This window comes from Podarcis raffonei, chromosome 3, assembly GCF_027172205.1.
Source record: "Podarcis raffonei isolate rPodRaf1 chromosome 3, rPodRaf1.pri, whole genome shotgun sequence".
NCBI lineage: Eukaryota > Metazoa > Chordata > Lepidosauria > Squamata > Lacertidae > Podarcis > Podarcis raffonei.
Window position 1 is genome coordinate 7871910 of NC_070604.1, and position 20366 is coordinate 7892275.

At 42.2% G+C, this 20366-nt stretch overlaps 1 protein-coding gene across 3 annotated transcripts in view; it reads right to left on the reverse strand.

The window, feature by feature from the left end:
* Positions 1 to 19165, reverse strand: part of PPP3R1 (protein phosphatase 3 regulatory subunit B, alpha) — a 41859-nt gene extending 22694 nt beyond the window's left edge. The window contains exons 1-2 of one of the 3 annotated variants that reach the window (XM_053380468.1): positions 18809 to 19165; positions 3686 to 3757 (exon numbers count right to left, since the gene is read on the reverse strand). In XM_053380468.1, the coding sequence (XP_053236443.1) occupies positions 3686 to 3757; positions 18809 to 18811 (75 nt within the window). In that variant the 5' untranslated portion in view covers positions 18812 to 19165. The remainder of the gene's footprint in view (positions 1 to 3685; positions 3758 to 18808) is intronic. The other 2 variants (XM_053380469.1, XM_053380470.1) reach the window with 2 other exon arrangements.
* Between the last annotated feature and the right edge of the window lie 1201 nt (positions 19166 to 20366).

Here is a 20366-nt window from a genome sequence, read left to right on the forward strand (position 1 = left end):
ACCAACAAGCTACACATCCCCTTTGAAGAGTGCTGCAAGCACAGCAAACAGCTGAGTTCCTAGACTGGACAAGTAGTCCTTCTACTGGGTTAGGTTTGAACATGCCAGAGATTCTGTGTTCTAGGCAGTGGATAAGGGGTTAAGGACCAGCTCAGCATCTGATCTCCACCCCTAAGCCCACAAGGATCACACACCTCTAGGGGTTTAGCCACCATGACTACAAACAAACCAGCAGTGGCGGTGCTCTGGCACCGGGGGGGCGGGCGGAGAGCAGCGGGGGCGTGGTGGGCGTACATCCCAGGGGCGTGCCGCCTGCAGGGGCATGGTGCCCAGTGCAGGGGGGGCAGCCATGATGGCACCCCACTGGTATAACACTGCCGGGGGCGGTGCACTCCCCCCGCACCTGTCTTCCTCCACCAGTGCACACCAGGACCCTCTCCTGTGGTCCTATGCAAGTGCTAACTTCTCCCCTCCCAAAACCTAGTAGCAGTTCTTTCTACTAGAGTGAGTCTGTGGTTCTACTAGCACTGAAAAACCAACAACACAATACTAATAACAACTGTCTATCCTAGCACTCTCCATATTTTCTGGGGAAAGGTGAGTGCACTGTCCCTCCAAAAGTATATTCTTCCAAACCTGTGTGAATATGCATGTATACAACCATCACCACATACATGCTTTTAATAATACATTTCAGGCTGTGAAGTGGTTTTTACCCCATAAAACAAAATCAGAATTAAAAAGGAGAAAAAGCCTTCTCTGCTTTCTTCAATCTACCCATAAATTTTCAATTTTCAAGAGTGCTCTGATTAGCAAAGGAATAAGATGTACTTGCATCAAAACTATCTCATGGTTCTAAATCAGAAAACAATAGGTGGACTTGTTCATGCAACACTAAGCCATGCTTAACCACAAGTTAACTCATAGATGACCAAAGAAACTGCAGCTTGCTTCGTGCATGTTTTTTGTTATTGTCTTCCAGGTGCTCTAGCCTTGTGCCTTTGTGACTTAATGAGCACCCAGGATGGGTGGCCAAACAATCTTAAGGTTAAGAAAGGAACAGTGCTTTGCACATAATGCCAAGCAGTAGTTAAAATAAACCCAGGTTTTTAAATCAACAAACAGTGAGTTCAAATAAGTTTTTTTGACAGTAAACAAACCTAGTTAAGCCACTAGGGAAAAAATCAAATAATTAAACATACAGTAGTTTAATAAACCTTTACTTAAGCTGCAATCCTAACTCCACTTACTTGAGAGTAAGCCCCATTGAATTCAATAGGACCTACTTTGAGTAGACATGGCTAGGATTGCACTGAGTGTTGTATGCAAACCAGGCTATTCTCTTTCAGATAACCTACCTCAAACAGATTTTGAGGGGAATATAGGATAACCACACGTTTGCTAATATAAGCTCCTTGGAGGAATGGTAGGGTGTAATGTGATTAAATAAATGTGTGGTAGAGCTATGGGATATGGCGGTTCCAACAAAGCCTAGAAACCAGTGTTAGAAACTCATATATAAGCCAGGCGCCAAATGGCTTCTTAAACTAAGGTTGCAGTCGCCAAAACAGAATGTATACTTGCCATTTGGGGGCAAGATGACTCTAAAGTCTTATTTTTCAACTGATGGGCCTGATTGTGATTATCAGTTAAACATTTGGCTAGTTAACAGTTAAAACATCTGACAACCTTCAGCTAGATTAAGAACTTTGAGAACTTAAAAAAGAAAAGTCTCTTGATCCAGGGACAGTCCACATATATATATTGGCCTATTCCTACCTCTTTTTCTTAATGGTGACCATTCATAACATAGGAATACTCTTCACACCTGTGAGCAGGGCAGTGGGGTGGGGTAAGTGAAGGCAAACTACAACAATCAACTACAACATTTTTCACTGCTCCTACTCAGGCTGCACAGAAAAAGCATTTTGGTTCCTGAAATTCATTCTGATTGTGCATGTAAAATATAACTGATAGAATTCTACAGGATGGGGTATCAGTGTGTGTCAAGATCCAATGATCCCCAGGCATGAATCTCCAGATGACGGAGATGTCAGGCGCCATGCTATCACCCACGCATCTTCACTTGGTTGCAAGTGGCCAATAGTCAGATGCAAAATGCAGCTGGCCCCTTGTTAATTTCAAACACTGCTAGAATCATCCCTGAAGCCCACCTAGAAACCTCTGTAAGCAGGACAAACCTACCACTCTCCTATTCATCTTTATTTTTGTTGAACAAAACTGAACAGTTAGCTAGTGTGACATCAAGTGCCTGGATGGAACACCGTTGGATATAAGCTGCTCTGATGTTTCTTAAAGAAGTAACATAATGAGCAAGGTACACAGAATTAAAGAGAAATGAGCTCAAGCTGGAGGTCCACACTCCACGATTTTTAAAAAAATAATCAGATAGGTAAATTAACATAATTTATCAGTATTTCTAAGTGTTTTTGAAACAGCCTTGTATTTAGGCACTATCCTGACAACCACAGGCAAGTGCATGACAAATGAACAGGCTGGTGGAGAAGGCATGAAGCACTTCATTCCTCCCCTGTGCCTAGTACAGAAACTGCAATGACCTGCTGCTCTTCTGTAAGCTGTCAGAAGGCAAGTAACGTATAACTAACTATAGACATGTATTTATTTAATTAATTTAGTATTACTTACAGACTTAAAAACTAAAACAATAGTGCTTATAAAGCTAGCCCAAACTGTGAAATCAAGGAAAATTGCTGCCCTAGGCTCCTTTGGGAGGAAGGGTAGGTTAGAAATTTAACAAATAAATAAAACAGATACTAAAGGGTAGTAACAAAATATATCCATAACACCAAGTGTCTTCTGCCACTGAAGGGCAAGAAAAAGTACATTTAAACTCCAAACATTTACATAAAATTTGCTAGAATATTGATCTACAAAAATAAAAAAGGCTTTAAGGTACAAAATGCATTTGCTTTGATGCAAAAGGATCATGTAGTATTTTTCACTCCCACTGAAAACTCTAATGCATGTGATATCTTGTTAGGTTCTTCAGTTTTGAATCTATTAAAATGTGGCTAAGGCTTGGAATTCCTGGATCAGTGCTCCTGCATCAAATATAAAGTAAGTTAACTACACTTTTGGAGTTGTGCTTTTCTAGATTTTTGAACTTTGCTCCCATCTAAACATTACCCTGTACTCTTAGCAGCTAAAATTTCCTCATTTTTTGTCTTTCATAATGATCAGTTTTAAACAGTTAAGACATAAATGTAAGACCGAAATAGACCTATTCATACTTCAAAAACATGAAAAAGCTAATGAAATTATGTCATATCTGAGGTTACTTCACTCAGTGAGCATGGTCTGTAGCCTCAAACCTGCTCAGCTTTAAAATTCAGTTCTATATGAAAAAATCCACACTCAACATCTATTTTCCTCTTCAAGTATACTTCAGTTTGGTATTAATTCCTCATTCCAGTTTTATTCTGGTTGGTCTAACTTGAGAGTCAATGAACAGAGACCTTGACTTTAATCTCGAAGATAAAGTCCCATCTCAGCTACAGACTCCCTATAAATGTGACCCTTAGCCGCAGTTCTGTTTGAAAAATGGAAATAATAGTAGTCTACCTCCTCACAGGACTGTTGAAAGGACAAACATGATAGTAGTAAATTAAAAGGAATATGCTACTTCTGATTCTATTAAACTCACAGAAGAATGGTGCGGCTGCTTGCTGGTGCCGGACCTGCCTGGTACTGGTGTTGGACCTGCCTGGCGTTGCTGCTGCAGATGTAACATAATAGAGATTTTACACTTCTTTTCCTCTATATAAAATATGAGCCATGTGTTCATTTAGAAAGTGTCTTTCCCCCAACCTTTTATACAGATCAGTTTTCCATTCGCCACTACTTTGATTTAAAAACCCGGCCTTCCATTATATTGACTAACTAATAATTTACTGTGGCATGAGCTTTCTTAAGGGATACTTCATCAGATCACAGTTACCTTTCCATGTAGGCTAGCAAATATGTCACCATTTACTAGACTTTTAGAAATACTACTCCATGACTTAAACACTTGCTTATAATGGAAGTAGTTGCCCTGTGCTAGTTAATGTGATTATTTTGAAATAATTACTCATAGTCATTCACATAATAACTGGAAGGTTGGAGGGCTCAGTTCCAAATCCTGTATTTAGAGTCAAAACTTAGCCATAAAAGATGTGCCTCTAAGCATCACAGAGTAGCTTTTCTTCACCATAGAGCTGTAATGACCAGACTGTGCATTTATAGAAATATTAGAAAGTCATGCCCCTTAGAACAGGGATAGAATGACATCATTGTTTTCTAAATCAGCCTCTATTTAAAATTAATCCTTTGCATTGGAGAAATGACCATCAATATTAATGCAAACAGAAAGACCCTCTTTTACAAATTGAGCCTGCCTTAATCCCACTCAGTTCTGAAATCTGCTACAATTGCTGGCAAATATGTAGCTCAGTTTTCTTAAGAGTGTTGCACTTTTCAATATGCATGCCTATTTCAGAGCTTGCTACAAGCAGCTATATGCATGCCTACTGTGGACAACAACTGCCTTAAAAGATCACATGTGACCAGAAGAGAAGCACCAGAGAGGCAGGAACACTCAATATACACAACATAGTCAGGTGAAACTTAAGAAGCTCTTCAAAGGTAGGAAATAATTTCCATCCACAGCAACAGAAAGGGCACTTCAAACACATAACCAGAAGAAAAGCAATTTTCACATATTTCCCCTCATGCAGCAACTTGAATCCTCAAAAAATCTGCTCCCAACCTTTGGGGGACTCATAGGGACAGCATGTGAGATAGTGTCACAGATTAATGAGGTATAGAATGATATAGAATGGAGGAGCCAATTTTCATCTAAGTGGAAGCTTCCATTGGATCACACACTCTTCCTTTCACTGAAGGACTACTTATGTGCATGGAAAGGTACCTGGAGACCTAATCTGTTTCCTTCAGGAATAAATAAATTCCAAAATTAAAATGTATTTAATACAAAATGATTGCCTGAATTGTGGAAGGTTTCAGAAATGGAGGGAAAAATACAAAGCTGCACGACACTTTAAAATGTAACCACACAAGGTGATTCCTTCCAAAACCAACTGTGTCCATTAGTAGTCTAAATAGACAAAAACAGGTAGGGTCCTGTAACAAAATGTTGCAGTGTAGAGTGCTTCTGTTTAGGGTTTAAGTTGCTTCACTCCATTCCTCTTCCCCTTGACCACAATAGCCAGTATTCTGTGCCCACTGAGAATGCTGCAACATATCTGTGTGCATGCTAGTTCAAAACAGCTGTGAAGCATCTCAAATTACCATTATAGGTGTTTAGCCAAACCCTTCCCACAGATTTGTCCGGATCTAAGTAGCTCCAACAACGCTATGAGCAAATAATCAATAGGCCATGTATTGATTGGCAGCTTTCATACATAGGTAACATCATTATTATTGATACACAGTGGCTAAGGTGCCATGGGAATTTATAACAGTATTGTGCTTTTGGATTTGTTGCTGCATGAGCATAGACAATAAATCTGGTAGGGGCATCAGTGGCAGGGAACAGATTGATCCATCGGCAGCTAGCTGGCACTTACAAGAATTCCAACGTGCCAAGGACCAATTGGAAATGCATTGCAATTCTAACTTGCCAAGGACCAACTGGAAGTGTATCTATCATGTAAGGTGTGGGGCAAATGGTGAGATTTGGGGGAAACAGCCTCACAGGCCAAATTAGGACCACTGCCTGACAAAATTAAACCTGCAGGCCAGAGGTTCCCTACCACTGCTCTAGTAGCAGACTTGGGTGACTGAATGCCTATCAGAATGGAAAATTAAAAAGGCAGATAATGTTTGAGTTTCTCCAAAACAGTGCAGCAATCATCTGTAAGTTTCCAAGGCTGAGGGACTGGAGTTAAGAAAACAACTTATCTAATAGTCTAGTGGGGGAACTGTCAGGTTCACAGGGAAAGCCAGAGACAGTCTGTGTTTGCTGCTACTTTCTGTATGGCAATGTGGGGTGGGAAGACTCTGCTGTCCTCTCATAACTTCACTAAATTCCTGGGTTTCTCCATAGTTTTCTATGGTCAGATCTCACTTTCACCAAGTGGGTTGGGGGTCTAAATTAGGAGTTAAGAATCTGTGGTCTTCCTGATATTATCAGAACCTCAACTCTCAATAGCTGCAGCCAGAAGGGCTGTTGGAGAGGAGTAATAGAACATGTAGTCCAACACCAGCAAAGCCAAAAATTCTCTTCTTTGGTCTAAAAGGAACCAGAGGTCAGGCAGGCTGTGAGAGTCTATTAGGTTTTATGGTTCAGAGTAATAGAAATACAGATCTTGTAGCATTCAGAGGAAATGGGAGATAGCCACCATCAGCTGAGACACAGAATGCTAAGTGGTGCGTGTCAGTTGCAGGGGCATTGTGAGGCATCAGCACAGCTCCATGACACAAGTTTGTATAAAAAATACATATGTTAATTTCTCTTTAAAGATACAAATTTAGCCTGACTCTTAGAAGAAAGGAATATACTCCAGTCACTTGAAATGAGATTTATTCCCTAAAATATCCTTTGCTTTTCATGAGAATGATAAGGATTTGATCCAAAACATGTCAGGTCCACACATATTATAGCAGAGAGAAGCATATCTTACCTTTTCAGATGTTACATCAAAAAGTACAAAACACAGATGCATACTAGTATGTTGGAAATCAAGCAATTAAAGAAAATACTTGTACTAAACTAAAGAAACAACAACAACCCTTCATTGCCTGCAACATAATTTTGGGTCCTATACATGAACTCTAAAAAGAATATATAATAACTCCACTTTTATAGAGCAGACACACCTGGAATATTTCATTTGCTTAGTGGTTAAGGGAGAGGAAAATGCCTTAACCCACTCTACAGACATTTAAACAGTAGCAGTCTTAATAAGCCAGCTTGGACTGTGATATTGCCATAGCTCAATTCATCTTCTAAAGGAGGAGTGGGCAGAAGTGGGGTTGAAATCTATCTGAAGGTCACCAGATGATTTGCAACAGATCAGCGCAAGTTTGATTCCTTATTGTCAAATAACAAAGAAGCACTTCACCTAAATTTTAAAGTTGATAGCATAGAAAATGGAAACCAAAATCCAAGGCCAACTTTGGTTTATCTTAACTGGAATTAAGACAAACACAAAACAATCTCCAGGGCAAAGGCATTATGAAAAGTTGATTACCAATATATGAAACCTTTTAAGGCAAAACAGTCACATTATAAAAAAAGGACAGGAACACTAGCATTTTCAACTCTTATACTGTTAACTTAATACTTGATGAGAAATAAGTGCCCTTCCAAAACCACAGCCATAAGCAGAATTTATAATTTTCTATAAAGAAGAGTATAGATTCCGAGCATTTCCAGTCAAAAGACTAAGTTATGTAGCAACAGTATTTTCTCTTCAGGATCTGTAGTACTTGTTCATTATTAAAATTGCTTTGGATGACATGTGGGGGGAATGGCTATTTTTTAAAAAAATTCTTCTCTGTGTGTGTGTGTGTGTATGATCATGTAGGTAAATCAGGGGACCACCAACACTGCTATAAAGTAGTAGGTTTGCTAATAATGTTGTGCCTCTAATATTAAATTGGAAGCAATGAGCACAAATATTTGCTTATAAATTGGAATCATCGAAATGTCATCTCTGTTCCACAAGAGCTATCCAACTCAGGTGCACTATCCAGATAACAGCATGCCAAAAGAAAAGGTACAGCGCAGAAATGGACCTATTTAGCAGCCCTGCCAACCTAGCAGTTCGAAAGCATGAAGTGCAAGTAGATAAATAGGTACCGCTCTAGCGGAAAGGTAAACAGCGTTTCCGTGTGCTGCTGTGGTTCGCCGGAAGCGGCTTAGTCATGCTGGCCACATGACCCAGATGCTGTACGCCAGCTCCCTCGGCCAATAAAGCGAGATGAGCGTCACAACCCCAGGGTTGTCCGTGACTGGACCTAATGGTCAGGGGTCCCTTTACCTTTACCTATACACTTCAGCAGACAATTAAGAAAACCTAAATCATATAGAAGGGAGAAGAAAGGAAGCAAAATCTGGTCACTAGTTAACCAGACCTTGGAAAAACCAGAGAGATTACTAGTGATAACTTGCTACACACCTATTATGCCTTTGTTCATGAAACAGTATTCCATGAAGCCATAGCAGTTAAAATTGATGCCCACTGACTAACTAGGGAACTTTATTGAGCATTTATTTTCCCCAAACCTAAGTGTCACTAGAAGTAAACCTCTAGTATTATAAAAACTGTCAAAAATGACTTTGGATAAGATTTATGAATAATCACATGCAGTCAGAATTAATAGAATTAGCTTGTTCATATATACAGTTAATTACGACTGCTGACTATTAGTAAAAAGTTATACACAGGGCATACAACACAGACCCGGATCCAAAGAAGCATGAAACTAATTCCAAGAGTCCAAATGGATTTTAGGTTTCTTATGCAATGTCCAGAAATCCCCTTGTTGCATCAAAACAAACTGAACAAAAAGCAAGACTTTCTCTATATAAAAAATAACGGTTTATAAAAAATAAATACCAAGGTTATCTTAAATAATAATTTGTTTAATTATCAAATCATCTATATAAAAGCATGTTAGCCCTTGGGTTCAATGCCTCCACCAAATACATCTTACACAGAAAGGTTTTTCTATGTAAAAGCTGAATCAATCTGGCAATTTCTCAGATATGAATATTTATGCTCGTACTTACTAAATGTAAGAATTTCATTTCCACCTGATGAAATCAACCTGTCTGCCAAAGAACTATCAGTAATGGGCATGGTCTCATCCGAGACCAGGGAGAAGAGTCGGTGGAAGAAGACTGGAAAAAGTTTAAAGACTATTTACAGAAATACTGTAAAATTAATGAATGTTAGAAAAACGTTGGAATGAAGTTATATGGCTTTAGTAGAAATGTTATAAGGAATTAAGTATAAATAGATTAATAGAGTATTAGAGGGAAAAATAAGGTTAGAATATGTTAAGATAATTATAGGATAGAAAACAGAGGAAGATGGAAAGGAATTGCTGAAACAATTAATAGAAGTGGAATACAAAAAGGGAGGTGTGAGGAGGTCGTTGAAATAAGTGAATGAAAGATAAGATATTGAAATTGTTTGATGTGTTTTAAACTGTTTTTGTTTTGTTAGTTTAATGTGTTAGTGTTTTGAAGTGTTTTTGCATTGTATTGTATTGTTTATTTTTTTGTTGGAATTATTGGGAAAGCAATAAATATTATTTTTTTTAAAAAAAATCAGTCATGGGCATTTTATCTCGTTTGCCACCTTCTTTTTATGAGGCTAGGCTAAGGCAAAGTGAAGCAGAAATGAAAAAATATTGAAAAGAAGGTAACATTAACCAGGATTCAGGTTCCTATATTCCCATACTTCCCATCTTTCAAACTGTCAAGGCTATTCGTGTTAAGAGTTTTATAAAATAAATATATTAAAGACACTGGGTTGCATACAACACTGTCTACAAGTGAGCTTAACAGATTTCTGTTTGTTCAATGGAACTTTGCAGTCCCCCCCCATCTCTCCTACGGTCCTCTGTAAACCCTAAACATCCACTCTAACAGATTTTGGGGCTGTGCAGGAGAAGTGAATACCTGTTGTGCAAACAGAAGTCTATTCACAGACTTGTTTCTGCCCATTCCTTCTATTGTAAAAAAAAAGAAGGAAAAGGAAAACCTGCAAAACATATATAGTGTGACACGCAAGACTGTGGTGAAAGAAACAATATAAGTAATACCCTATTTAACTGTAAATTAGTATGGCTTAATATTCAATTTGCACCACTGCTTAGGAAATATATGAAGTAATCAACAGGAAACATGATTAAAATCACTTATTTAAATTGGCATTTCCCCCCTGTTGATTTAAATTGCCTTGATTTAATTCAATCCACGATGCCTCACGGCATACTTGAAATGGGGGAATTTCAAAAGCTGGTCAGTAATGATTACTTATTTGCAAATCTGCCAACAATGGAAGTAACAGAAAAGTGAACATATACCCCTATTAAAGTTATTTATGCATGTACATCTGATCCAAACAACAACTCAGCTTAGAAACACTAATCCCACGTTGCTCACATCCTAAAAGATATGCATCTTTGAGGTTTTGAACGTTTACTGATAAACTGAAATTCAAAATGATGGGCCATAGGAAACACTATAATAATAATAATAATAAATTTTATTTATATCCCGCCCTCCCCAGCCGAAGCTGGGCTCAGGGCGGCTAACAACAATAAAACAATACAAAAGTACAACACAAACAACACTCTAAAATCATTCATTATAAATTAATTAAATTCAAGCCACTGGCCACCATTGGGCCAGAGCTCCGCGAAGATTGCCGAGGGAGGCAGTCAGGCTGTGCCCTGGCCAAAGGCCTGGCGGAACAGCTCTGTCTTGCAGGCCCTGCGGAAAGATGTCAAGTCCCGCAGGGCCCTAGTCTCTTGTGACAGAGTGTTCCACCAGGTCGGAGCCACAGCCGAAAAAGCCCTGGCTCTAGTTGAGGCCAGCCTAACTTCTCTGTGGCCTGGGACCTTCAAGATGTTTTTATTTGAAGACCGTAAGTTTCTCTGTGGGGCATACCAGGAGAGGCGGTCCCGTAGGTACGAGGGTCCTAGGCCGTATAGGGCTTTAAAGGTTAAAACCAGCACCTTAAACCTGATCCTGTACTCCACCGGGAGCCAGTGCAGTTGATATAGCACCGGATGAATGTGATCTCGCAGCGAAGACCCCGTAAGGAGTCTCGCTGCAGCATTCTGCACCCGCTGGAGTTTCTGGGTCAGTCTTAAGGGCAGCCCCACGTAGAGCGAGTTACAATAATCCAGTCTGGAGGTGACCGTCGCGTGGATCACAGTGGCTAGGTCAGGGCGAGAGAGGTAAGGAGCCAACTGCTTAGCTTGGCGGAGATGGAAAAATGCCGCCTTTGTTATAGCTGCAATCTGCGCCTCCATGGAAAGGGAAGTGTCGAAGATTACACCCAAACTCTTAACGGACGGTGCTGGCACTAACTGCGCCCCCGCAAGAGATGGGAGTTGCCCCCCCAATCCCATATCGTCCCGTCCCAGCCACAGGACCTCTGTCTTCGAAGGATTTAGCTTCAACCGGCTCCCACGTAACCATCCAGCCACAGCTTCCAGACATCTGGTCAGTGTGTCTGGGGCCGAGTCAGGATGGCCATCCATCAACAGATAGAGTTGGGTGTCATCGGCATACTGATGGCAACCCAGCCCAAAACTCCGGACAAGCTGGGCGAGGGGGCGCATAAAGATGTTGAAAAGCATTGGGGAGAGTATCGCACCCTGAGGTACTCCACACACCAAGGAGTGGCGCGATGACAATTCCCCCCCAAGCGCCACCCTCTGTCCCCGACCAGAGAGAAACGAGCGCAGCCATTGAAGGACTGTGCCCTGGATCCCCACGTCGGCAAGGCGGTGGTCCAGAAGTTCATGATCGACCATGTCAAAAGCTGCTGACAGATCTAGAAGAATCAGCAGCCCCGACCCGCCTCGATCCAGCTGTCTACGAAGATCATCTGTTAGGGCAACCAGAGCTGTCTCGGTCCCATGACCAGCGCGGAAGCCAGACTGGAATGGATCCAGAGCCGATGTTTCATCCAGAAACCCACCAAGCTGTTCAGCAACCGCTCTCTCAATCACCTTACCCAGAAACGGAAGATTCGAAACCGGGCGGTAATTGGATAGATCTAAAGGATCTAATGATGTTTTCTTTAAGAGCGGGCGCACCACTGCCTCCTTCAGTTCCCCTGGGAATGTCCCCGTGCCAAGGGACAAATTGATGATATCCCCCAGGAGGGCCCGCACCTCGTCTGGACACGCTCTAATCAGCCAAGACGGGCACGGGTCAAGAGGACAGGTGGTGGGCCTTCCAGCTCGGAGGAGTCTGTCCACATCGGTAAGCTATGAAAGATACAGCTTACTCTCCTGTTCTTAATTACAGTGGTACCTCTGGTTACATACTTTATTTGTTCCAGAGGTCCGTTCTTAACCTGAAACTGTTCTTAACCTGAAGCACCACTTTAGCTAATGGGGCTTCCTGCTGCTGCTGCGCTGCTGCCACACAATTTCTGTTCTCTGTTCTCATCCTGAAGCAAAGTTAACCCAAGGTATTATTTCTGGGTTAGCAGAGTCTGTAACCTGAAGCGTATGTAACCCGAGGTACCACTGTATTTCTTGATCTAAAGGTATTTGAACTGCCCTTACAGCTGTTCAATTAATATTTCTTGGAAGCTTCTTGATTAGAAATAAATTGATTAAAATATGAAGTAATAACATGGGGGGGGGCAAATAAGCTGACAACTGGCATATGCCAGGAAATTTGTGCAAGGTTTTACTTTACACATATTTTGTGCTTAATTGCACACATGGACTAATGTGGTGCTTCAGGGTAAATGAGGACAAACTGCAGTAGGACTCCGGCTCTTGCACAGTTTTTTTTCTCCTCTGGTGCAGCCATGAGGAGCTCTGAATTGTTTGCTTTCATTTTTACTAACCTCAAATTGTTGTGATGCTTAATTGTATTTTAATGATTTTGTTTAATTGCATTTTTATTATTGATTTTGCTATGTTTTAAGCAGTTTTTGCTTTAACCAGTAAGCCCCCTTGAGTCCCATCAGGGGAAAAGGTGGGGTATAAATAAATTTGTTGTTTATTATTTACTATTGTTATTTATGATGATGATGATAATGTTTGAATAAGGATAAACTGCAAATAATGCTTAATGCTGGGTAGGTAAAACAAACCACAATTTACAAAGCTGGCTGGTTTTGACTAACTACAATCAACATTAGCTACCATATTTTTATGTGTATAAGATGCCCACGCGTATAAGGTGACCTCTATTTTTTTGAACCCCAAATTAAGAAATCAGTATTCTAAATATCAAACAGAACAACTCTGATATTTTATTAAATATTCAAATCACCAGCACCAGCTTAGCAACCCCCTCCAGCGCCTGGTGGGCGGAAGTGGTATGGTAAGTGAAAGGGATGGCGGTGCCAGCAGCTTTTTCACAGCAGCCGTGGGAAGGTAAGTAGTTTTTTTAAAAGAAGAAGAAAAAGAAAACACCTGTGCATTCACCATCCATGTATGAGACAACCCTGAATTTTTGATAATTTTTTTAGCAAAAAACATTGTCTTATACAAGAAAAAATACAATAGTTTAGGGTCAGATGCAACACTAAACTGTGGTTAATCCAAATGGGGACGTTCACAATCTCCTTCAGTATTTTTCTTTTCTTCTCCGAAAACATCTCTGTATTGCAGGGCCAGGGTGTGGATGTGTGCCTGTAGTAACTTCACAGCACATTATCTCCATCACTTCCCTCTCCAAGATGCTTGCTCTAAAAGTTAGGTACTTAAAATTATCCATACTGAAATGGAGCAGTACATAGCCTCTTGAGTATTGCTTGATTGATTAAAAGATGGAATTTGAAAGCTCCAGAGAAGGGAAACAAGGGAAGAGCTTGTCCCTCGTCTTTGGTGACATCACATAAAAGATCCAGAAGGCAACACTCCAGCCACCCAATGCACTAGCAAAGTTTGCTATCAAGGAGAAGCACAAAAAGCTGTCTTATGAGTCACTCTTGGTCGATCTACCTCATTATTGTCCACTCTAACTGGCAGTAATGGTTTTCCAGGGTTTCAGACTCTCCTCCCCCAAACCATGAACTGTGAGGCTATTTAGTACTATCAAGGACTAAGCCTTATTTAATAGGTATTACATTACTTCTAAACTCTGCTCTGGTCAAGGGTTTATAGTCAATGCTCTCTTCAAAGGTGGACTCAGGCCACAATCTCAAATACTGAGGACGAACTGATTATACTACAGAGGCTACTGCAGAAGAGGGTCTTTGATTGACCTGTGGGGAAAGCATTGCACAGGATTGACTGTGCCTCCTCTCCACCTTCCAGAAGGAAGACGGAGTCCCTGTTCTCAGCCAAGTCCAAGCTTTGGCGAGGCCTGAGGAAGTCAGTGTCAGTTTCAATAAATTCAGCAGCCATCTTGTGGGCCTGACTGTCCATCCCGAGCAATGTGTTGTGGGACTCAGAGTCACTCTCATCTTGGTCCCAGGGACATTTTGGTGAGGCTCAGGCTGGAAAATGCCTGTCAAGACAAGTCCTCTGCAGGGAGTTTCCTGCTCGGCAGGGGGTTGGACTCGATGGCCCTTGTGGTCTCTTCCAACTCTATGATTCTATGAGATGTTCTTGTTCACAGTCCTTTGAGAATATCCCCTCCACATCCAGCACATAAATATGGGAATCATAATCTCGGTCACAGATTTTAATCTCAGTCAAAAGTTTGGCGAAATACAAAATATTGCAACCTGAACGATGTTAACATATGGTATCCTAGCAACAGAAACTTAATAAGAGAAGATTGCATAATAAATGCACATTTTCTCTACAAATAAAAAATGAATGCAGCAAAAGTGTATAGAGGCCCAAAGTGTACAGTATATATGCCTACAAAATATATAAAGAAGATGTTTTATAATTTTTGTGTCATCATGGCTGTGAGATCTGAAGACCTGCTTCCGGCCTTGCAGGTCTTTTTCTACCTCACTCTAGCTGCAGAAGCTGAGGCTGCTAAACAGACTCTTGGGCTGGGATATTACTTAGAGAATTCTATTGGTAATAATTTTGGGGTCTTTATTTTTGTTCTTATGATTTAGGTGAAAATTGTTCAGTTTGGTTGTGTACTTTTTGCTGTTTTATTTATTGCTTATTATTACTTCTTTTTATGTTTGCAATTATGTAATTTTTACATGTTGCAAACTGCCTTGAGCAGGTTTCAACTCTGAAAAGTCAGCATACAAATAAAATTATGTATGAATGTAGTGCAACACTTCTCAAATAATAAGCATGTCCATCAAATGGCCATGGACTCCCTTTTAAATGGTTTGCTAGGCCTGCAGGTGGAGTAGTGATAGTTGTGACAATCAAGGGAACCACAATGCCACTTCTGTGTGACCAGGCTGCTTTGTACTACTCTATTAGGGACAATTTATTTCAAAAAATAAGTTTGCGATAGGGCAAGGAAGTCTGCTGTTTTAAGTCCAAAAACCTGTTGGGCATGCACAACTCCTGGGTGTGCTTAATCCCTGGATTAAGACTCATATGCTTGAATAATCTAACAGGCAACAATCAGGATTTAAAAGTGGAATTCTTCTGGTAGACCCCATGAAAACTAAAGGCTTCATCTATTCATCTCTTAACCAGATTTATCACCACTTGCATAGAAATAACTGAAACTTAGCTAAATATGAATAGCAATTAACATTCCAAAACAATCTTGTAACATAATGATGCAGATTTCATAAAATAGAGAAATCTGCACACCAGAATATTCTTAAAATGATTATGAACTGCTCTGAGTTTACTTGAACCTGAAATGCAATTGTTATAATGAAACCCCTCAAAACTATTTATTCTTAAGGAGTTCTTTTAAACAACCTATCCAAACCAGGTTTACTAACAACAAAATCTGATTAACTTTAATTGGATGGTATCCAAAATTAGCCATACTCAAAGTAGACCTACTGAAATCAATGTATTTAAGTAACATGTCTATTGATGTCAATGGATCTATTATGAGTACCACTTAGTTGAAATCACTTATTGCAAACACTTTCAAGCATACATACTGAGGATTGAAGCCTTGGGCTTTTGTTTGCTTGTTTGTTTAGGTAATAAAAAATAGTACATGTTGCTGAACCTTGTTAAAGAGTATAGCTTGCAACTACTTTGAATGGCTCACAAATGGCTCACATTTTAAGTCACTTTTTAAAACAGTTAACCTTAATACTGCGTTTTTCTGACACACATTTCTAATTCATAATATACAACCATTGCAGCCTTGAAGATATAGTACACAGGTTACAAATAAGCAAGATTTTAAGCAACTGACATATTACAAAAATCAAGCTATGGCATAAATGTTTTCCAAGTCTACCCCCCCCAAAATATTTTGTTACAAAAGAAAAGGCAATAGATAATTTAAGCTAACAAATGTTTGTAGAAAAGGGCGTTGATTCTTGGCACTAGCAGCAAGCAGGAGACACCCCTAGTGTTGACATAAAATACTACAGCAGTAGTATTACTAGATTAATTTTATAGCAGTGAACAGCAAATTTTGATCGCCATGATTTTTAGGTAGGCAGTTCCTTTCTACCTCATCTTCCTTATCCACTGAAACCTGAATGGTCATGGACGTATCAACTCCTATATTCTGGAGTTAACATTACTTAATGAATCTGAAATACATATTATCAGGCATGCTTTGTGCAAAGGCTATGTGCACTGTAGCATCTCAGTTCAAATATGAAGATCAAACAATGCTGTACCACAGCAAAAAAAACACACAAAAAAACCCAACCAGCACACTAGAAAAATATTAATTTTAAAAATCCTGCCTTTATGTTTTGGGGCACAAGACCCCTGAACAAATTCAAGTCACAATTTAAAAAAAATAAAAATTTGTTTGTAGAAAGAGGATGTGTACAAGTGGAGGACACATTCCTATGGTGAAGAAAGGGTGGCTAATGTATTAAATGGTGAGAACATGTCTGTTTATTAGCACCTAGCAGGAGGTTAGTAAAGAGGGGGTTTATCTGTATAGTTCAGGGACCACTGAGAAAGATCAGTGAATGGGGATTATTTTTTGTGGTGGTGTATACTGTATGAGGAAATTATGGTGTTGGGACAATTATAATGAGGATACTGAGGTAAAGTGTAGTCTAGATTAATGAAGGCTACATAAAAAGTGCAATAAAAATTGCTGTGCAGGTTATGCTTGAAAGGCAACTGAATAATATGACACCTTAGTACAGTAATTATTTTGGAAATGGGTTCAAGGCTTCAAATGAAATTAGAATGACCTTTCTCTATGGTTGCTTGTGGACAGTAAAGGGAAAGGAATATGACAGGTAGAGGCAACTGCAAGAAGAAATTAATATAAATCTGACCAGGAAATGAAAAATTATGAACACATTGCATTACAGCACAACACAAATCCAGGAGTTTTCACTATGTGGAAGTTCAGGCAGAGTAATGGAATTAAAACTGGATAAAGGAATATTGTGAAGTCTGTGAATGCTACAGGGCAAAACAGTTAAGACAGCTACTGAGAAAGGCAGGATCCTGCGCAAGATCCTAGGCACATTTACCTGGCTGTAAATTCCATGGAACACAGTGATACTAACAAGCAGGCATGCATAGCATAAGGCTGAATATACACATAGTCAAGATGATTTAATATTGATTTATAAAGCAATCTTATTCAGAAGCAAGTCCCACTGTGCTCTATGGGACTTATCCCCAACTAAACATGCACAGGATTGCAGCCTTCGTTACACATCTGATGAAGTGGCCTCTAGTCCATGAAAGCTTATGCCATAGTAAATATGTAAATCTACGAGATGCTGCAATAACCATTTTTGCTGCAAGGGACTAGCATAGCTAACCACCTGAAACTAGTTACCCATTAACCACCCTCTTCACTACCAGTTAGGGTGATTAAAGAGAGACACACACGCACACTTAAAACAAATGCAAATTCTTCCAGTTGCTTCAAAGCATGCTTGTGGGTGAAATAGAGTCCCGCCATCTGTTTTCACCAAGCACCCATAACCGTGGCTGTTCTTCGGGGCACAGAGGCAGGATCATGTTATGCCGTGTGCCAGATTTCCTAGCGCTGTGTGAGCATGCATACATACAGGCACATACACACATGTGAGGTGGGAAGAAAGAAGAAAGGGAGCCTAGTAGGTGACAGCGAACTATACAAGGTAGAAAAGGTTGCAGAGGAGGGGAGGGGGGGTTGCCGCTGCTGCTGCGAAGCAAGCAATGCGAATACGCAAGAGGAGCTGCGTGGGATGAAGAAAATGTGCAGGATTTTGTCCTTTTACAGGGAGATGAGGAGGAGTTCGGAACAGAAAAGAGGGGCGCTTTCAAGAAAGCAATGGCAGGAGGGGAGGGGAGAAAACGAGCGCGTGAAAAGTGCGTGCGTGGGGGGGGGGAGGTTAAAGCAACACAGCACATATTGAGGAGACGAATTCTTTGCCAGGGGTGGGGCACTGCAGGGAAAGAGAGGTCACTGCTGGGTGAAGGCAACGACCGGAAAAGCAGGAAAGCCACTGTTAGTAAAGGGGGGGGGGGAGAGATAGGAGAGAAACACACACACACACACACACACACGAGGTCCTGGGGTTTTTTTTTGCGTGCGCGGGTGTCGTTTTTTCCTTTTGCGGGGAGGGTTTGGGGTGGTTTTTTGGGGGGGGACACACACCGAAGGCGCCTCTCGATGAGATGCGGAAAGGAGGTCGCTAAGCCGGTGGGGAAATACGGGGGCTTCTGGCGGGTGGGTGGGTGAGGGGGCGGGTGAGCCTTCTACCAGAGGGGGGGGGTCTCAGCGAAGGCCTGACATGGAGGAAGCGAGAGAGCGGATTGCGCCTCTTCTCATATACACATATATATATATGAACACCATATATATATTTATATGTATATGAGAGAACACCACACCGAAAGCGGGGGCGGGGGGGCGCTTCATTTCCTTCCTTCCGCGGCGGGGGGGGGGGAGGAAGAGCTCCTCGCCGCCGCCGCCTTCGCTCCCTTCCCCTCCCCCCCCTCCGCGGTCGGTTGAGACCGGGCTCCCCTCAGGGCCTGCAGGTGGCGGGGGGCGGCGGCCGGCGAAGCTCCTTACCATGGTGGCGGGTTGTCGAGAGCCTCCCCGCAGCCGAATCCACCGCCGAGTGCCGGCCTTCTTCTCCTCGTCGTCGTCGTCTTCCTCCTCCTCTTCTCTCCTCCTTCCTCCTCCTCCTCCTCCGCCTCTTTTCCCTCACGCTCCTCGGTCCCTTCGCAAGCGCTGCCTCAAGAGCCGCCGCCGCCGCCGCCGCCCCTCCTTTTTATTATTATTATTATTACTGTGGTTGTTGCCGACGACGGTTTCGCCGCAGTGGGCTCGCGCTGACCCGCAGCCTCGCGGAAGGGGAGGGGGAGGAGGAGGAGGAGGAGGAGGAAAGAGAGAGAGAGAAAGATAGAGATAGGGAGGGAGAGAGAGAGAGAGACAGGGGAACCGAAGCACGAACGGTCGACAGCAAAGGGGAGGAGCCTCCAACATCCGGGCAACTACGCCGCCGCTTCAACCACGGGCTTCATTTGCATACGTGGGAGGGAGGGAGGACGTGCGCGTGACGTCACCCGCGCCGGGGGGGGGAGAGAAGGTGTTAGAAGGGGGAGAGGAGTGAAGCTGTAAAATGGCGGCTATTGCCGTGAGGGACGTTGGAAATGGGCAAGCTAGAGATGTTGTTAGCCGCTCTGAGCCCGGTTTCGGCTGGGGAGGGCGGGATATAAATAAAATTTTATTATTATTAGCCCCAGGCCTCAGCTCGTGCTCTGGTTTCACCGCGTGAGGAAAAGCCTTGGCTTTCAAAGCTCCCCCCACGACACAAAAATAAAACCCCCAAAGCTTCCGCCCCCTCGCCTGGGAAAAGCGACGCTCAAATCGCGTCAGCCGCTGCGCTGGAGAGGGCAGCCGCCCCCCCCCCCTGAATGTGTGCCTGGAGCTAAACGGCTTTGCCCCTGGAGGGCAGGTGCAGATGTAAACAGGCTTCTGGTGCTTCTCTGCGCCATTAAACGCTCCTGAGGGAATAGGGGCGTCTATCAGAACAACACGCCCAAACAGGCATGGCGTGGCAGCGCCTGTAAACCAGCATTAGAATCCATAAGGCCCTGAAAGTTGGAAGGGACCTTGAGGGTCATGCAGTCCAGCCGTCTGCAATGCAGGCAGAAGTGTCCCTAGGGTCTCTTGCGCCCTTGGCAGGGAGCTGTGTAACAGCACCTCCCCAAAACTCTGTTTTTCTTTGTGTTTCAGGCTCTGCCAGGGACTGCGCTTCACCACCTTCCAGGCTGTGCCAGTGACTTCTATTCGTCGCCTTTCATCCTCCGCCAGGGACTCCTCCTTCTCCTCTCCAAGCCAAAGTGGAGAGACCATTTTTTGCACCTCCCTGGGCCCGCACCAACCTGGACAACCCATAGGTATGCCCCTGAATGGGGGAGTCTCAACTAAAGCACCCACAGCAGATTCATAGCTGTCAGCTTTCAGATTTGAAAATAAGGGATCAGCAGCCTCACCTGTCCCAGGGACAGTCTACGGGATATCTAGCGATCCGGGATAGCAGTGGGAAACGGCACTGGAATAAGGGAATTTCCAGCCGTAAAAGGGAAGATTGACAGCTATGAGCAGATTGCCACCCAACCTT